Below are 19,936 nucleotides of genomic sequence, written 5' to 3'. Positions count from 1 at the left end.
TGAAATGAATGAATGACGTTTTGGTTCCATTATATGGAAAATACTGCTTCGACATACGAGCGTGGTTATGAAATGAATTAAACACAAGGGTACCACTGTATTTAAAAAGCATTCAATATGTTTTCTTGATAAAGCTATGATTATCAATTGCTACAAAAAAATTGAGTTTACCTTAATCAAAAAACGTTCAGCAAATATTGAATTAATTTTTTGTAAAAAGAGCTGACTCAACAACAGCAGCCAATATGGATGCATTACACAGTCATACACTTTAATTTTGTTATCATAATAAGAAAAGATTGTTTTGTTTTAATTGAATACATTTTTTTCTTATATTTTGTATGAATGTGAAAAAATTATATTATTTAGCATAAGTACCTAATTGTGATATTTGACAAACTTTATGCTAAATAAATGAAAATCAATTAATTATGATTATCAGTTAAATATTAAATTGTTTCCTTATTTTGTTTTTTTTTTCAACTTCCCCGAAGTTCATATTGTTAGCAGAAAACCAAAATTTTATGTTTAGTCATTTTGAATTGTTTGAAGCCAAAATTGAAAAAAGTACGTGTTATTATAAGAAAAAAAGGTTGCTGTTGGCAATCAGCGATTATATAAAAAGCTTAATTAACAAAATATCATTTTATACTTATTTTCAATTTCCCGTAGGGTAAGTTATAGCAATCGCAAAAAATCAAAAATAACATTTTTGATTTATCTATAAATTTTAGATGTTTCTGAACATTTTGGCATACCTTACAAAAAATAAATGTATGTGTATGTATGTAGTATTTATTTGTGTATGTTTGGATACAATTTTTCGTCCACGATTTTGAAAGCATGGATCAACCGATTTGAATAATTAAAAAAACATTCGATTTGTATTGATGAGGAGACGCGCTTACTAGTGTGTAGTATGTATGTATGTTTTGGATACAATTTTCCGTCCACGATTTCGAGAGCACGGATCAGCCGATTTGAATAATTCAAAAAAAAATTGATTTGTATTGATGGGGAGATGTACTGACTAGTTTTTGGCTAAGGCAGGTCTAGCCGTTTTAAAGATACAAGGTAAAAATGGCAATTTTGTGAGAACGGAGCGTCCCATTTGAATGACTCAAAAAACATTCGTTTCGTGTTCGGTGGGGAGACGTGCTGATTAGTTTTTCACAAAGACAGGCAGCCTTTTTTAAATACGCGGTAAAGAACAACTAAAATGACAATTTTGTGAGAACGGAGCGTCCCATTTGAATGATTTAAAAAATATTCGATTCATATTGATAGGGAGACTTGCTCATTAGGTTTTGCCAACGACGAGCTCAGTTCTTTCGAAGATACGGGGTAAAAAGTATTAAAAATAGCATTGCGCCATGCACCACTAGTTTTCCAAATTTTCAAAAAATTATAGAGATTTTTAAAACATTTTAATTTTTGATACGGGAAGTTCCAGCCATTTACCTTAAGGCACGATGCCATTCACCACTAGTTCATACATATATTTTAATTTTACACAGTATAAACTCTATGGTGACAATTCTGTGGCAACACAGTCGATTACCTAGCGTTGTTATGGCAACGCTAACTTATCCTTTTTTATGGAAGTAAAAACTGTGAAAATGCTATCTATTTGATGTGCAATCAGGCGTATTTTACATATAAACAAGCAAGGAAGAATGCTATGATAAGTGCATCTTTAAGATGCGCATTTATAATATACTGTATTATGTGTAAAACACCTGATAGTACAGCAATTACATAGCATTTTCACAGTTTTTAGTACTAAAAAAAGGATAAAAAAAGAAGTATTTTCACAGTTTTAGTACCAAAAAAGAAGGATAAGATAGCGTTGCCATAACAACGTTAGGTTAACGCAGAATTTGCCTCTATATATATCATAAATCTTCGTACATTAGTCCTCAAAACAGTAGTTTAACTCTTCAAAAACAACTCTGCTGCAAGGCAAAAACCATAACCAAGTTCTTTGTAAAAAAAACTTCAAATTAAGAAAAAAATGGCTGAAGCAAATTATATAATAAAGTTTAATACAAAACACACGTATTGTATTCCTCACAAACTTCCAGCTTCTAGCACTAGAAGTTTCACTTCAAAAATATATATCTACTTTTGCATATTTTTATGATTCGGATCATAGATAAAAGATAGATCAATCATAGATACATAAAAATATTGTTACACTATTCAAAATATTGCTATCTCATTATTATTTTTGACACTGAATTTATACCACAAGACTTCCATACCAAAAACGCAAATACAAACCCCGCAACACACTAACCAGGCACAAAAAAATAAACGCAAGGTCTTTAAATTTATAAACATTGCCATCAGTAGAACTTGTATGTCTATATCGAACTTCCTTTTGCCTATTTATATCATAATAAACATCGTCTCTCCATTTTGGCATCAGACCACTCTCTCTGATTTTCATCAGAACAAAATTGAATCTGCCTCTGTAAGGCGAGTGGGATGGTATCATATGAGCACTGTACCTATTCCTAGGAGCATCTGTTAAAACATGCAACAACTTTTTACCAGTTTTAGGATCTCTGGCATTGAGTTCATTAACTTTGCAACCCATCAAACTGTACAACATGGCAGAGTCCCTGACTTCGGCGACTCGCCTCAGTAGTTCAGATTGGTCGTCGATGAGTTCTTGGCGGCTGTATAAATCCATGAAGTATTTAGGAGAGTCTTCAGCGTACGCTATGTCTTTTAACAGTTCCTTAAAACCCGTGACAGTAACTACTTTTAAATTTGTGTTGGCCAAGTCTTCCATGGAATAAATGTCCAAAGATACAACACTAGTCGTCAAGTGTTCAACCATGGTAGCTTGGTACGTGAAAGTGTTCACCATAGAGAACAGTATTAAACCAGAATATAAACAACGTTCGTGCAACAAATCTTTACCAGGTTGTGACACCAGAATGTAGTTTCCAAATGTCCATAAGGATACACCAACCAAAGTCGAAGTTGCGTCCTGTCTATTATGCAACTTTTCCAGCAGTCTCCAAATTGCAACAAAGACAAAATAAGATATTCCTAAGAGTATTGATGCTTGCCAGCTGTAAATTTCCAAAAACGAGACAGTGGATGCTTCTTCCATTTTTGGAACAATGAAAGCCAAGTCCATTGTGTCTGGGGGAAATAAAAATTCGGAGTTTTTTTGTCCGTAGTCTTTTACGGGGCGTAAATTTGCTGCAATGTCAGCATCACCATTGTCTATATCTTTCAAAGAACCTGAAGAAGGAAAATATTTTTACTAAAACTATGCGTGAGTGGTATTTCGACTTAAGACAAGTTGCATAATGTTCCCCATATGTGTAAATAAACTTATTTAGTTCAATATTTTCTTGTTTTTCAATACTTTCATTCAACTTGTCTTAAGGCGAAACTCCACTTACTACTTTTCCTTCAATTCATCTTACCAGTTATGCTCCCATTAGGCTTCTTGTGTCCATAAGGAACCCCATCCTTTGGAAAAACATAAACAGGATCAAAATTCGAGGCTTTAGCCAATGCATTTATAATTTCACCATCTTGCAATTTAAATTTCTTAATAGTTCCATTAACATAAACATCAGGAGCAGCCGTGCCAGGATTGATAAAAATACAAATCTTCAAAGGATATTTATGGACATCCCACAAACGCGTTTTTAGAGATAACAAAATGTCTTCAACAATTTTATGATTATTTGCTAATTCGAAAGTGAACGTTTGTCCTCTGATGGTAGAACCTTGTAATGGCAGAAATGGATCAAGAATTGACAATTTTAAACGTAAATTTTCTTCCAAGTTGCAGAAGATGATGTTCATCATTCCGTAAATGTGCCAGGATGTTTCTAGAAATAGTTGTCCTTCCAATTCTGATGAATTTGTGGCTAAGAAGATGGCTTTTGCGTTTCGATCGCGATTGTAAAGACGTTCTAGTCGTGATGAAAATGTTTGTAAAGAGTTGGCAACCACGATGTAGCCGTTTGTGGTTCTGGGGCGGAATACTTGGTCTGTGTCTACAGTTGTGATGTTTTGAAGATTTCTAAAAAGGTAATAAAATCGATTGCTCTTTAATTAACGCAGTACATGTGGTGGAAACAATTTCTATAAAAACAAATCCAAAAACAAGAAACTTGGAAAAAGATACTAAAACTACATGATTTTTAAATTTTGTTATTTCGTAAATTTATCGAATAAGTTCAACAATAACACACAGATAAGAGAAAAATACTGATGATACACAAACATAAGAAAAAACAAAAAGTATCAGTTAAAAAATGACAATAAACTACGTATAAACATGAAATTCTAGTAAGATGATCTTTCAATCTATGGAGATAATAATGTATTGATATCATTTATTCCTGGCTTTTGTTTCTGCGGCAAAGTTTACTGAAACGATCCATATAGAACTAAAATCGCAATAAACCCTAATGTACAAATAATATAGGTTTCAATCGGTCTGCTCAAAATAGGGTTATCTAAAGATCTTATTTAAGAAAGTAGAAGTATCGTGAAGATCTTCTACCACGCCATATTTGATCCTCCTAAATGGGGATCAAAATCACAGCTCTATGGCTTATAGAATATAACTGTTCTCATTGCCATTCAATGAGAAAAAATAGGGTTATGGTGAAGATGAGAAAAGATAGGATTATGGTTAATTCAATGAGAAAAGATAGGGTTATGGTGAAGATTCTCCAAATATGCAAATTGATAAGTTGCGAGAAATGCCAATGACCCACAAGAGGTTGCAGTAAACTCCTGACAGAATTTTGCAATACTTCCAAAATGTGTTCGTGGTAATGAGAAAAGATATGGTTATGGTAAAGATGAGAAGAGATAGGGTTATGGTTTATTTCAATGAGAAAAGATAGGGTTATGTTAAAAATTCTCCAAATATGCAAATTGACAAGTTGGGACAAATGCCAATGACCAACAAGAGGTTGAAGGAAACTCCTGACAAAATTTTGAAATACTTCCAAAATATGTTGGTGGTAATGAGAAAATATAGGGTTACGGTGAAGATGAGAAAAGATAGAGTTATGGTTAATTCGATGAGAAAAGATAGGGTTATGGTGAAAATTCTCCAAATATGCAAATTGGCAAGTTGGGACTAATGCCAATGACCCACAAGAGGTTGCAGGAAACTCCTGACAGAATTTTGAAATACTACCAAAATATGTTGGTGAAACCATGATTCTGTTATCAGTTGTTTTTTGTTAGACTATTCCAGATATATCTCCTCGATTAACAGCTGCTGACGAACTGAATCTATAACTTAGAATTATCTAATTTTTGGCAGGAGGTGAAGAAATTTCAATGAAAGACTGTCATGCAAACCTCTGTTAGAGACAGAGACAAGATCAGAGTGAGACAAAGACAAAGATGCAGTGGGAGAGACAGAGACAGCGATAGAAAAGGACAGAGAGAGTTTAATTACTGCATACTCATTACTGATTATTAACATTTCATTATTAGAGACAAAGTTAGAGGGAGACAAACAGAGAGTGCAACAGACAGAGATAGGGTGATAGGCAGAGAGCAAGGACAGAGACAGAAAAAGACAACAAAAGATAGAGATAAAGATAGAGATAGATATAGAGATAGAGACAGTGACTAGAACACAGTGAGACAAAGACAAGAACACAGTGAGACAAAGATAGAGAAAAGAGAGATAGTGTAATAACTTCATGATCATTATCAATTATTAACAATTTATTATTAGAGACAGAGAAATAGACAGTCCAAGAATGTGGAAAAGAGACAGAATTAGAGCGAGAGAAACAGAGAGTACAACATACAGTGATAGGGTGACACACAGAGCGTAGGAAGATAGAGACAGGAAAAAACAACAAAAGATAGAGATAAAGATAGAGAAGATATAGAGATAGAGACAGTGACTAGAACACAGTGAGAAAAAGACAAGGACACAGTGAGACAAAGATAGAGAAAAAAGAGAGAGTGTAATAACTTCATGATCATTATCAATTATTAACAATTTATTATTAGAGACAGAGAAATAGACAGTCCAAGAATGTGGAAAAGAGACAGAATTAGAGCGAGAGAAACAGAGAGTACAACATACAGTGATAGGGTGACACACAGAGCGTAGGAAGATAGAGACAGGAAAAAACAACAAAAGATAGAGATAAAGATAGAGAAAGATATAGAGATAGAGACAGTGACTAGAACACAGTGAGAAAAAGACAAGGACACAGTGAGACAAAGATAGAGAAAAAAGAGAGAGTGTAATAACTTCATGATCATTATCAATTATTAACATATTTTTATTAGAGACAGAGAAATAGACAGTCAAATAATGAGGAACAGAGACAGAGTTAGAGCGAGATAAACAGAGAGTACAACAGGCAGAGATAGGGTGATAGACAGAGAGTAAGGGAGACAGAGACAGAAAAAAACAAAGATAGAGATAAAAATAAGGATAGATGTAGAGATAGAGACAGTGACTAGAACACAGTGAGGCAAAGACAAAGGCACAGTGAGACAAAGATAGAGAAAAAAGAGAGAGTGTAATAACTTCATGATCATTACCAATTATTAGCAATTTATTATTAGGGACAAATAGATAGACAGACAGAGAATGAGGAACAGAAACATAAGGAGAGACAAAGACAGAGAGAAAAAGTAGAGATAGAGGGAAACAGACAGCATTTTAGAAGCATTTGATATATATTGGATATTGTAATGATGCAGTTGTCACTATCAATAAGATCATTCACAGAATTCCATTCTTCACAGACTCCATAGAAGAGTCTGTGAAGAGTCCATTCAGCGTGTTTTTCCTGATAATAATATAATTGGTCAAGTGGAAGAGCAATGTTGGCGGCAGAAAACAAAGATGTCAATCATCTTAATGCGCCAATTCAGGGATTTACTTCAAGGGATGAAGTAGTCAACTATTACCACATAATTTGCAGAAGTAAGATCAGTTTTCACCTTCTTTTTTATAGTTACATTTAAAATAATCACTCACCTTTCTCGTATAAAAAACTTCAAAGGCTTATCAAATGTCTCCATGCCGCATTCTAAAATTTCAATAGCAGTTTTGAGAGACCTGTCTTTGACACCATAGACTGCTGCTTCAGTTCTATCCTGAAAAAATTATATATCTTATATAAAAAAATCTTCTGAAATGATGTATGTGAAGATACTCCTCCTAAACGATATAATTCAACTCGGTTTTAATAAATCTTCGTGAAGTTTGTTAAGGGAAATATTAAGAATGTAAATGATTATAAAAATTAAATAATATTGTAGAAATAAATCGAAAAAAATGCAAAAACGACATGTCATTGTTTGTCATTGAAAATATTTTGACAAATGAGAATGTCACCTGCCAAAAAATTCAATTCACTTATGAGCCTAGACAATATTAGAATATAATATTTCAAGATTATGAATAGGAAAAATGTAAGGTCTACATTATTATTGCCAAAAACAGCTAAGACGTTCCAGAAATTAAAATAATATAAGATAAGACAATTTTTTTTTTTAACTAATGCAGTCCTGTTTTGCCTTGCTTTACTAAATAACAATACAAAAAAATTTTACTTATTCAAAAAATTATTTAGAAGTATCATTGTGTCAAAAATTTATATGTTTGTAATATTTACTCTAGTCAATGGAACATTTTGGGTCTAAATTTTTTTACTGTGCTCTAATTTGCATGAAATATTGGAATTAGATTCATCTTACTTTCAAGTTCAAAAGTGAAAATAATTTAGACACCACGGCCACTTCCCAGGGGGATTACACTCTATTTTATTTTTATTTTTTTCAAAATAACGTCGAATATCGATAAAAAAACTAATTATAAGAAAAAAATGTTTTATAATGTGTGATACTTTTCAAGTTACTAGCTAATGGCATTAAAGTAATTTGGACTATTGGAAATAAATTTGTTCTATAAATTGTCGTGTTTAATTTTTATTATACAATTTTATTAAACATATTTTAATATTTGTTTGTTTGGTTTTGGTGGCTGATTTGAAATTCGCAGTATAATTAAAGGGTTAAGTGTAGGATGGAGACTCAACTCAATTTCGGTGTAGACTGTAGTGTAAAAAACATTAATTTTCAACTGAATGGTAAGTTTCAACGTAGGTTATTTAAAAAACTGGAACTTTTGAATTGTAGATATGGGTACAGGACAACGTCTGTCGGGTCGTCTAGTATATATATATATATATATATATATATATATTGTATTTATAAATTACAATTACCTCAAAGTAGGCCCAAGCAAAATTCCAAAATGCTGCCGTCATGTTGGTACACAGAAATCCAAAATCGCTTCCTCTTATATTTTCGTCGACAAATTTATTTTGAAAAGCATTTGAAATGTCGAAAACAATGACAAGAATTATTAAAACAAACCATGGACTCATTTTTCACCACAAATCTAATAATAATTAAATCATTAATATTTGTTTCACTATTTAACTCATATTTAACTTTACCTGTAGTTTGCAAAGTCACCGTATACATCAACGCCATTATTTAAATGCCAAATCTTTAATATTAATTAATCACTTTTAAACTAAAAACACAAATAAAGAGCTAGTTTTATTATAATTACTGTATTTTACTCGTCCAAAATATCTCAAAGTATTTATTTCACAAAATATGTCATTTGTACATTTTCGTTTCGACATATTGAATCATTTATTTTCTTTATCTGTTGCTTTGTCGTTTATTTTTCTGATTTGTACATTGTGACACGCAAAAATATTAATAACTGCTTATTAAAAATGTTGACGAAGCAACGGTGGTCAATTACTTCTCCAACAGGAGCCACTTTGTATGTAATTATTGAAAACGTTTGAATTTTTTTAGCAAAGTTTTAAATCAAGGTTTAGCAAAGTTACAAATCTTAATCATTGTCATAGATAAACAAAATTAAAATTCATATAATCATAAATCATAACATAGATAAGAGAAGTATAAATAGAACACAAACACGACCGTTTCACCATTACTTCAATTTTAATTATTTTTACACTTCATAGGAGGCGCCACTAACTGTAGCTCGTAAATTGACCTCTAGGTTTAATTCTAAGATGGGATTCATTTATATAGATATTATATAAAAGATACACCAGCTTAATTTAAATAAATGAAACTAGAACAAAATAAATAAGAAATTAGTGGTGTATGGCATCGTGCCCTAGAGCAAATTGCAGGAACTTTCTGTATCATAACGAAATATTCGAGGCATATTAAATGTTTTCAAATAGATTATTATAAATACTGTTACATTGTCTAAATATTTATTTATAAGAATTATATAAACTGAATTACAAAGTTAAAATTATTTACAAATGATGTTAGAGCTTTAGAACTTCAGCCAGAATTAAAATTAAAATCTAAATTATTTTCGATATACAAAAAATTGAAATATTTTTTTTTTAAAAGCAATTGTTTTGTCAACACAAGCAGAAAGCTTTTTGAATCATTTAAATCGGATGCTTAGTTCTCTCAAAAACTGCAATTTTTTGTACATTTACTATATTTTTTAAATGGCTGGACCTGCCTTTGCCAATAAACCAATCACCGCTTCTCCTAATTATTACAAATTGAATGTTTTTTGGATCATTCAAATAGGATACTCCGTTCTCTCAAAAACTCGATTTTTATTCTCTGTACTCTTTGCTCTTTATCTCCGTAAATGCTGGATCTGCCTTTGCCAAAACCTAATCAGCACACCTCCCTATTAATAAGAATCGAATGTTTTTTAAACCAATGTTTTCAAATAGATTATTATAAATACTGTTACATTGTCTAAATATTTTTTATAAGAATTATATAACTGAATTACAAAGTTAAAAATTATTTACAAATGATGTTAGAGCTTTAGAACTTCAGCCAGAATTAAAATTAAAATCTAAATTATTTCGATATACAAAAAATTGAAATATTTTTTTTTAAAAGCAATTGTTTTGTCACACAAAGCAGAAAGCTTTTTGAATCATTTAAATCGATGCTTAGTTCTCTCAAAAACTTGCAATTTTTTGTACATTTACTATATTTTTTAAATGGCTGGACCTGCCTTTGCCAATAAACCAGATCACCTCACGCTTCTCCTAATTATTACAAATTGAATGTTTTTTTGGATCATTCAAATAGGATACTCCGTTCTCTTAAAAACTCGATTTTTATTCTCTGTAACTCTTTGCTCTTTATCTCCGTAAATGCTGGATCTGCCTTTGCCAAAACCTAATCACACCCCTCCCTATTATAAGAATCGAATGTTACAATTGAATGTTTTTGGATCATTCAAATAGGATACTCCGTTCTCTCAAAAACTCGATTTTTATTCTCTGTACTCTTTGCTCTTTATCTCCGTAAATGCTGGATCTGCCTTTGCCAAAACCTAATCAGCACACCTCCCTATTAATAAGAATCGAATGTTTTTTAAACCACTCAAATGGGTTGATCAGTGCGCCCCAAAACGTGGTCGAAAAATTGCGGACACACAAAACACACACACATCAATTTTTTCTGAGGTATATCAAAATGTTCAGAAACCTCTGAAACGTGAAGATATCATGAACGTGAAAATTTCATTTAGCTCAGAAAAGAAAAATTAAATTGTTTTTGAGAATTTTAATTTTTTAACATTTTTAAAAATTCTTTAGATTAAAAAAAAAACTGGATCTCCGAAACACCTGGGTCTTCCTTTGCAAAAACTTAACAAATTTTTCACAAAGTCAATACAAGTGAAATATTTTTTGAATCATTCAAATAGGATACTCCATTTCCTCACAAACTTGATAAAATATTTCTTCCGCGTTTTCGGAAGCATGGATCAAGCGATTTGAATTATTCAAATAAAATTTGATACCAAATAATAAGGAGACATGCTGATTACGTTTTGGCAAAAGTTGAGCCAGAGTGCAGAAATTGGCAATGAAGTTTTTGAAAAAACGAAGAATCCGATTTGAATGATTTAAAAAAAAAATTCAGTAGTATTGACTTATCGAAGTATTGATTAAATTTTTGAGAAGGTAGATCCAGCGGTTTCGGAGACCCAGGAAAAAAGTAATGAAAAATGCCATTTGGCAATCAAAAATGATTATTAGAGACATGAATGAAATTGTAATAATAGAGATAATGAATACCAATTTTGTTTTACATTTCTATGGGTTCCGTACCAAGATTTACTTAACTTATATAGATCAAACAAACCTGTTTGGTATTTTCGACAGTATGTATCAACCGATATGAATGGGTATCAAAAACTTTCAATAAATTTTAGAATGTTTCAAAATTTTCAAAAAAATAAATATTTTTTCAATGTTTTATGTTCAAAGTTTTATATTATTTTCCAAATCTTTACAAATGTTCGAATAAAATCAAAACTCTCAAAAAAAAAAATTATATCGTTTCTATAATTTTAAATTGTGGTAAAGGAAGTTCCAGCAATTTGGGTCAAGGATCGATAACATGCCCCACTAGTTAACTTCCCGTAGGGTAAATTATTGTAATGCGCCGAAAATCGAAATTGAAAATTTTTACATTTCTCGACGTTTTGAAGGTTTCTGAACATTTTGGCATACCTCAGAAAAAATGGATGTGTGTGTGTGTATGTATGTATGGACACAAATTTTCAGTCACGTTTTCGGGCGCACGGATCAACCGATTTGAATGATTCAAAAAACATTCGATTCTTATTGATAGGGAAATGTGCTGATTACTTTTTGGCAAAGGTAGGTCCAGCCGTTACGGAGATAAACAGCAGAGAGTGCAGAAACTAGAAATCGAGTTTTTGAGAGAACGGAGCATCCTATTTGAATGATCTAAAAAACATTCAATTTGTAATAATTGGGAGAAGAGGTGATTAGTTTTTGGCAAAGGCAGGCCCAGCCATTTCGAAGATACAGAGCTAAATGTGCAAAAAATGATAGTTTTTAAGAGAATTAAGCGTCCGATTTAAATGATTTAAAGAACTTTCTGCTTGTCTTAACAAAATAATTGATTTTGGAAAAAAAAATTTTTTTGTCTCAACTTTTTTTTTAATTATTTTTTTCAAAATTTTTTTTTGTATATCGAAAATAATTCATATTTTATTTTTAATTTTGACTATTGTTCTGATATACTTTAAACAAATGATTTCAACTTTGCAATTCAGTTTATATAATTCTTATAAATATTAGACTATTAATAATCTATTTGAAAACATTCAGTATTCCTCGAACATTTCGTTACAGTATGGAAAGTTCCAGCAATTTGCCTTAAGGCTCAATACCATACACCACTAATTTGTTCAATAATTGGACAAATGCCAAACTAAAAACTTTTTTCTTATAAATGAAATAAAATTTAGAAAGTTTGCTTTCACTGCTTTAGGTATTTACCCTGTCTATAATTGCCCTTCAATAAATACTGTATCGTAATTATTATTTTTCTTTCCTATACGACAAGGAGAAAAAACACCTTGCTAATTATTATAAACCCTTGAACCAAAAGAAATTAATTATAGATATATGTGAATAATGAATAATTTTACAGGAAACCATCTAATTATTAAACTAGTGGCGTGCATGGCATCGTGTCTTAAGGCAAATTGCTGGAACTTCCCGCACCGTAATTAATTTTTTTTTTCTAAAGTATGCCAAAATGTTCAGAGACCTCTGAAACGTAAAGATATATAAAAATTTTCATTTTCGATTTTTTGCGATTACTATAACTTGCCCTACAGGAAGTTAATAACTAGTGGTGCATGGCATCGTGCTTTAAAGCAAACTGCTGGTACTTCTCGTACAAAAATGAAAAATTTTAAAAATGAGAAAAAAATTTTTGAACTTTGAAAAATAGTTTTGAGATTTTTAAAATTTTTGAAAAAAATACATTTTTGACAAAATTTGACGTTTTTTGATAATTTGAAGTATTTTGAAAATTTTTAACTTTTTCCAAAGCAATCGCAATACGTTAGCCGCATAGAAATGAAATATCGAAGCGCGTGAGCGCCGTGTGGCAGTCTAACGAATAAACATTGGTCCGAAACCCATAGAAATGTAAATAAAATTAATACTTATTAAAATCTCTATAAATTATCTGATAATTTAGTATAGCATATGTCTAATGATCATTTTTGACCCCCAAATAGAATTTTCTTACCTTTTGAAGTACTTCTTTAGGCGCGACTAGGGTGTAAATCTATACAAATGCAACGGAAAAAGCATTACGACCGAGACAAGTGCCAATGATTCGTCATTCGCTCTCGATGATATCATTTTTATACGGGTCGATTGTGATTGTATAGTGAAAATAATAAAACAAATGAAAAATCTGAACTGTAAGAAACGTAAGTTTATTGAAGTAATTTGTATTACTCGTGGTTACTATATATTTTTGAGGTTATTAAAATGGAAATTATTTTTATAAGCGAGACAGTTTTACAGCTGTTCAAAAAACAGAACTGTATCGCTAGCGAAATAGTAAAAAGAACAAGCAGTTAATGAACCTGTTAATTTTAATTATATGATAAGAAAATTGTGAAAACAATATTTCTTTAGGCGTTGTTTAACATAATAATTCTCTGCGTTTTTATAGATATTAAAAAATATTGAAGCAGTACAGCTTTATTCTATCATGCCAAAGATATATCTTTTTTAGAAATTTTCCAGACACTTTTGGAAGTTTAGAGGAAGTGTACATGTTTTTCGATCATAATGGCTATTAAGTCTTATAAAGTTGCATATTTTTATAAATATTGAAGAATGAATTGGTATTCATATTTATTTATTACTCTGAACAAGACATCAAGCACAACAATAGTTTATGCAGCTGTGTATCTTTTATATACAGATCTACTTCATAATGGCCATCTAAACAGTTTATTTATTGATAGTGTTAATGGAATTATTCAAAATTGTTATAAATTCACTGTTTTGAACGAATATTATCGAATTTATTAATCATCAACCACTTAATTTCTCTAATAATGTTCAAGTCCTAAATGCTAATTACAATGTCAAACCGATCACGTCTGAAGTGTGACTTTAATTACATTATTTTTTTCAAACTTATAAATATTATTAATGGTATTATAAATATATAATAATTCTTACTATATAAATATGTATAATGGTTGGCATTAAAAAATGTATGCATCACGAGTGTTACCATTACTAATAAATATTATTCAAAATTGTTATATCATGTGTTTATTTTACTTAAATGCCATCATTAGCAAAAAAGTTTTACTTCAATCGCGTGTGAACCTTACGCGCACTCTTTTTTTTAACTTTCCGAAGATGTTTTTTACGCGAAAAAATTCGTTTTGCTAATCACGGATATTCTGACGCAAACATGTTTTGTCTGAAATGAAATTCGTCTTCTGGTAGTTAAAACTTTTTTAAATATCTCTGTCAAGGTCAATGGATAATTAAAACAACTGATCACATTTGTTTATAATTATTATTCATGTAATTAAAATCTGTATAAATGAATGTTCAATCAACTTAATTATAAAGCCAATAATTAAACTATTTAAATACTTAAAATGTTGCAGTATGACTAATCCCATCATGCTGCCATCTGTTCTCAAGTTCAAATTCGTTATTCAATAACTTTTATTCAAATTCCTGAATCATTAAAGAATAATCACCACACAGTCCAATTTGCCGTCTTGTCTTCTTAAAATGAATAAAAATTTCAATTCCAAAAACAATACAAGACAATGCACAACATGCCAAATACGATTCAAAAATGAAACCAAGTTCCCTCATAGTATAAGTATCACCAGCTCTTAATTTTTCGCTTGATTCCATTTTAATACGTTTCGTAGTCCATTGTAGAACATCATCAGTCCATTTCGGCATCAGACCACTTTCCGTAATTCGTTGATAAACCTGGTCAAACATTGGTTTGTATGGTGACACTGTTGGCACCAAATGAGAACTATACCAGGATGGTGGTCCACTATTTAAAACATGCAAATGTTCTTTATATTGGGAACGCAACTTTTGAACATTTGCTAATAACAAATGTGTACATCAAAACTGCATCCTTACGTTTCGCAATACGTTCCAAAGCTTCCTCAGTGTTGTTTACAACTTCTTGTCTTCTGTACAAGTCTTTGTAATAATCAGGAGCTGCATCAGACTCTGCCATGTCTTTTAGAAAATTCTTAAACCTGTGGAATACCAAAACTTTTAAATTGTTGTTCTTCAATTGGCGCATCCTTTGTAAATTCATGGAAATTCTGCCGCCTGTTAAATGCTCAAGCATTGTGCCACCATAGATGTAACCGTTGACCAAGGAAAACAAGGCCCAGGTAATAAATAACAACCTGGCGTAAAGAGGTTTAACGACAGGTTGTGAAACATTCATAGATATGCCAAATGTGATTAGAACAACTTCTGCAAGTGTTAATTTTTTGCTATGGCACGAACTCATTGTTTTTTGCATAAACAACCAAGTACCAAGTATTAAAATATAAACAGCAATCCATACCAAGTAAAAATTTAGGCTAAAAATGTTGAAAAAAGTGACTACAAATTTTGGTGGCCTATAAGGCGTTATAAACGCAAATTTATATTCTTCAATAGCAGTTATAAACTCTGAATTCTGTTGTCCTAAGTCCATAATAGGACTCATGTTACCTAAAATATCAGCTTTACCGTGTTCTAATTCATCCAGACAACCTGTACGTGTCCCGTTTGCGTAAATTTTACCAAAACCTTGCCCATCCTCAGGTGCATAGTAAATTGGACGGAAATTCATGAATTGGACTAAAGAATGCATGATGTTGCCATCACGTAAAATGTATCTCGATAAAGTACCGTTTGGATGATGGATAGGTAATGCTGTACCATTGGATTCAACAATACAGATCCTTAAAGGATGTTGTCTTACGTCTCGTAAACGTCCATTCATCATTGTAATAATTTCTTGGATAAAACCATCGTTGTCCTCGATTCTGAACTCGTGCACAAGTCCTCGATCTGTGCTATTAGGGGCAAAAGGATCGTAAAAGGACAACGTGAAGGACTCATTCATGCCAAAGTAGTACTCATCCGACAGTTTGTCAAAATTATGGAAAATTGCTACGTTCAGCATGTTGTACTTGTGCCAGCACAATTTTAAAATTCGTTCCACTTGTTCAGAGTCAGTGTCTGTTAAGATCATTATGAATTTAGTTGTCTGATCTGTTTGGGCAACTAAATTTATACGAATTTCTGAATACTCTGCCCATTGTGTTGCAAAAACTAAACCGTAGGTTTGTTCGATTTTTGAATACAGACACTTCGCCAGAAACGTGTGTCTCGTTCCTAAAATTAATGAAAATAGAATACTTACATACACACACACACACACACAACACACACACAACATATATATATATATATATATATATATTATATTACCATTCATGTATTAGAATATCCTGTGTCATATTAATATTGTCTTGGCTACATTTGAAAATTTCTTCACTAAAGGGCAAAGATGTGTCTTTTGTTGCTAATATTCGCACAAAATTTTTACCCTGCCAAATTGAAACATTAATTAATATATTATGATACATACTAATTGAATTTGAATTTTCATGACTTGAAATTAATTACTAGTGCTTTTTCGTCTTTATTATCACAGTTTCCACTACCAGGAAACAAGCATAAAATAGCGTTGCCATGAGAACGCTATGTTATGAGGCAGAATTGCCCCTTAGGTCTACCAAAACTTAGATTTCTCTTTTATCCTAGTACAACGTAAAAAGTCCCAAAAGTAAAAAGATAGTGAGAGAAAAAAGAAAAGGTCAATTCTGTATATAAATTAATAGATATATAATATGTGGCCCTGGTTTAATTTGTAGTATTGTAGTACTCAAAACATGGAGCAAATTATCTTATCTTGCATTAAAATTAGTGAGCAAGACTTATAGACATGAAATTGATTATGCAAAAATACGGTGATACCACATTTTAGTGTAACTACGCTCATTACTGTGACAAGCTTCACGGTTCATAACTTTGCTAATGCGATCGCAGCGACTTCACGCAGGTGTAAGTATGTATATATATATATATATATATATATATATATATATATATATATATGAGTGAGTTCTTGAGGGCGATACATCAACAAGAAAAGCCAAAGATTTATAAAATAATCTTTATTTCCAAACGTTTCGACATTCAATTTAATGTCATCATCAGTGGATCTAAAAACAGTATGAAAATTAGTATATCTAGGTAATTATAATATATGTGGATTGGTAAAGGAACTATACAATAAGAAAAAATTAACAAACAGCAACACTTAACGACAAACCAAATATAAAAGATAGGAAAGGTAGTAGAGATTAGAATTAAATAAATAATTAAAAATATAGGCAAAATATATATATATATATATATTAAACATACAATATATGTAAACTCGTATATATGTAAAGCAAACAAAATATTTATGAAATTCATAAATATTTTGTTTGCTTTACATATATACGAGTTTACATATATTGTATGTTTATATATATATATATATATATATATATATTTGCCTATATTTTTAATTATTTATTTAATTCTAATCTCTACTACCTTTCCTATCTTTTATTTTGGTTTGTCGTTAAGTTTTGCTGTTTGTTAATTTTTTCTTATTGTATAGTTCCTTTACCAATCCACATAATTATAATTACCTAGATATACTAATTTTCATACTGTTTTTAGATCCACTGATGATGACATTAAATTGAATGTCGAAACGTTTGGAAATAAAGATTATTTTATAAATCTTTGGCTTTTCTTTGTTTGATGTATCGCCCTCAAGAACTCACTCACATATTTCAACATCAAAATTAACTACTAAATCATATATATATATATATATATATATATATATATATATATATATAAAATATGGTAAATCTAAAAGTGGAAAATATATTTCATATTATAAATCTGCTAAATGTAGTAAATTGATACAATAAATTATCCTATAAAGGCAAAAAATTACTGCCAAACAAAGATTCGCAAAGAATGGAAGTTGTATTATCAGGCTTCATAATAGAACAAAGGTAAATTCTATGACACAATACAAGAAGCAATACCTATCAGACCATGGTATGACGAGTTTACTGAATGTCGATCATTTTTTTCTACAATATGTAGACTAAGATTTAACCATACATACACTCTGTTTCACCTGAGTAGAATTAGGATCAATACCGATCCTAATTGCTATTGCTTGGGTGGAGTGACTACTTTTAGGGCGGATGCTGAGCACGCCATTATGGAGTGCAAAAAATGGGAAAAGGGTAGGCAAGAACTATGGAGGGAGATAGTAAGGCAAAAAATCTCCGTCCCAACCAATTTTATAACATTATCGACCAAAAAAATGATATATGGTGCGCTATATAATTATATACAATCAAATAAAATAAAATAAAAGTGTAAAAATAACTTATACAATGTATATGACTAATGTAGTGTATACAAAGTCGACAAATAAATAAAATAAATAAATTTGTTCACCATGCTTATCACATTGATAAAAATAACTTATCTTATCTTATTTTATATTAAGTGTACTGTGATAGATAAATACACCACATTTTAATTTTAATTTCAATCGCAATTAAGTTCATTACTGTGACATGCTTTAGGGTTCATAACTTTGCCAAGGCGATCGCAGCGACTTCACACAGGTGTAGATAAATACATAAAAATATGGTAAAAGTGGTAAATTTATTTCATATTATATAAATCTGCTAAATGTAATGAAAAATAAAATAAATTTGTTCACTATGCTTGACACATTGATAAATATATCTTATCTTATCTTATATTAAGTGTACTGTAATAGACAAATATACCACATTTTAATTTTAATTTCAGTTGCAATTAAGTTCATTACTGTGACAAGCTTCACGGTTCATAACTTTGCTAAGGCGATCGCAGCGACTTCACACCGGTGTAAGTAAATATATAAAAACATGGTGAACTATCTTATCTTATCTTATATTAAGATAAGAGTGTAGTTTTATACAATGCAAAAATAATTATCCATTGACTTACCTTGAAATAATTCCATGCAAATTTCCAAAACATTCGTTCAGTTCTCGTACATAAAACATTTTCAAACAAATCCAAATCTTTTAGCATAATTGAACTGTCAGATGTTGCAATTTTGAGGTTGAGTAGTAGAATTGATAGTACTAAAACTGGAATTAATACTTTTGTGTCATTCATTTGCTGACAAATTAGGTAAGAGATCGTATTTTAATGAACTGACATTGCTGGAACCTGAGGGGAAAAGAAATAAAAGGAATTAAAAACCTAGAAGCCGGGTCAGCTGGTATATATATATATATATATATATTATATGAAATTATTTTGTACGGATGTATGAATCCAAACTCCTCCCACACTGTTATTCGAATTTTGATAAATCTTTTTGGAGTTTGTTAAGGGAAATTTTTTAAATGTTATGAATTATGAAACTATTGGAATATTGTGGAAATGAATGGAAAAAATTGCAAATCATTGTTTTACATTGAAAACATTTTGACAAAAGAACTGTCATTTGCCAGGAATTCAATTCATTTGAAATGTGAATTTAGATTAAATTATGAGCCTATCGTCTATATAAAAATCTTCTGTACGGATGTATGAATCCAAACTCCTCCAACACGGTTATTCGAATTTTGATAAATCTTTTTGAAGTTTGTAAAAAAAAAATTTTAAGATGTTATGAATTATAAAACTGTAGTAATACTGTAAAATGAATAAAAAATATTGCAAATCATTGTTTGGCATTGATAATATTTTGGCAGTCACACATTTTAAGAGAACTATCCATTTGCCAGAAATGCAATTCACTTAAAATGTGAATTTAGGTTGAATTATCCTATCGTATATGTAAAAATCTTCTGTACGAATGTATG

At 30.7% G+C, this 19,936-nt stretch overlaps 2 protein-coding genes across 2 annotated transcripts; both read right to left on the bottom strand.

Annotated features, from left to right (window-relative positions):
- Window positions 1-2,242: 2,242 nt before the first annotated feature.
- On the bottom strand, window positions 2,243-8,306 carry LOC113391297. Its single transcript, XM_026627240.1, has 4 exons — window positions 8,265-8,306; window positions 7,013-7,131; window positions 3,450-4,057; window positions 2,243-3,261 (listed from the first exon to the last, which is right to left on the bottom strand). The coding sequence occupies exons 1-4, from the start codon at window positions 8,304-8,306 to the stop codon at window positions 2,243-2,245; spliced, it is 1,788 nt and encodes a 595-aa protein (XP_026483025.1).
- A 6,312-nt stretch (window positions 8,307-14,618) lies between these two features.
- LOC113363721 lies at window positions 14,619-19,141 on the bottom strand. The gene is made up of 3 exons (XM_026606205.1): window positions 19,068-19,141; window positions 16,413-16,531; window positions 14,619-16,316 (listed from the first exon to the last, which is right to left on the bottom strand). The coding sequence occupies exons 2-3, from the start codon at window positions 16,417-16,419 to the stop codon at window positions 14,989-14,991; spliced, it is 1,335 nt and encodes a 444-aa protein (XP_026461990.1). The 5' UTR covers window positions 16,420-16,531; window positions 19,068-19,141; the 3' UTR covers window positions 14,619-14,988.
- Window positions 19,142-19,936: the final 795 nt, after the last annotated feature.

The sequence above is a fragment of the Ctenocephalides felis genome, unplaced genomic scaffold (genome assembly GCF_003426905.1).
Source record: "Ctenocephalides felis isolate EL2017-DRISC unplaced genomic scaffold, ASM342690v1 CF-g0.4_SCAFFOLD_00845, whole genome shotgun sequence".
Classification (NCBI taxonomy): Eukaryota; Metazoa; Arthropoda; class Insecta; order Siphonaptera; family Pulicidae; genus Ctenocephalides; species Ctenocephalides felis.
Note: the sequence above shows the minus strand (reverse complement) of the source record. Positions and strands in the feature narration are given on the sequence as shown.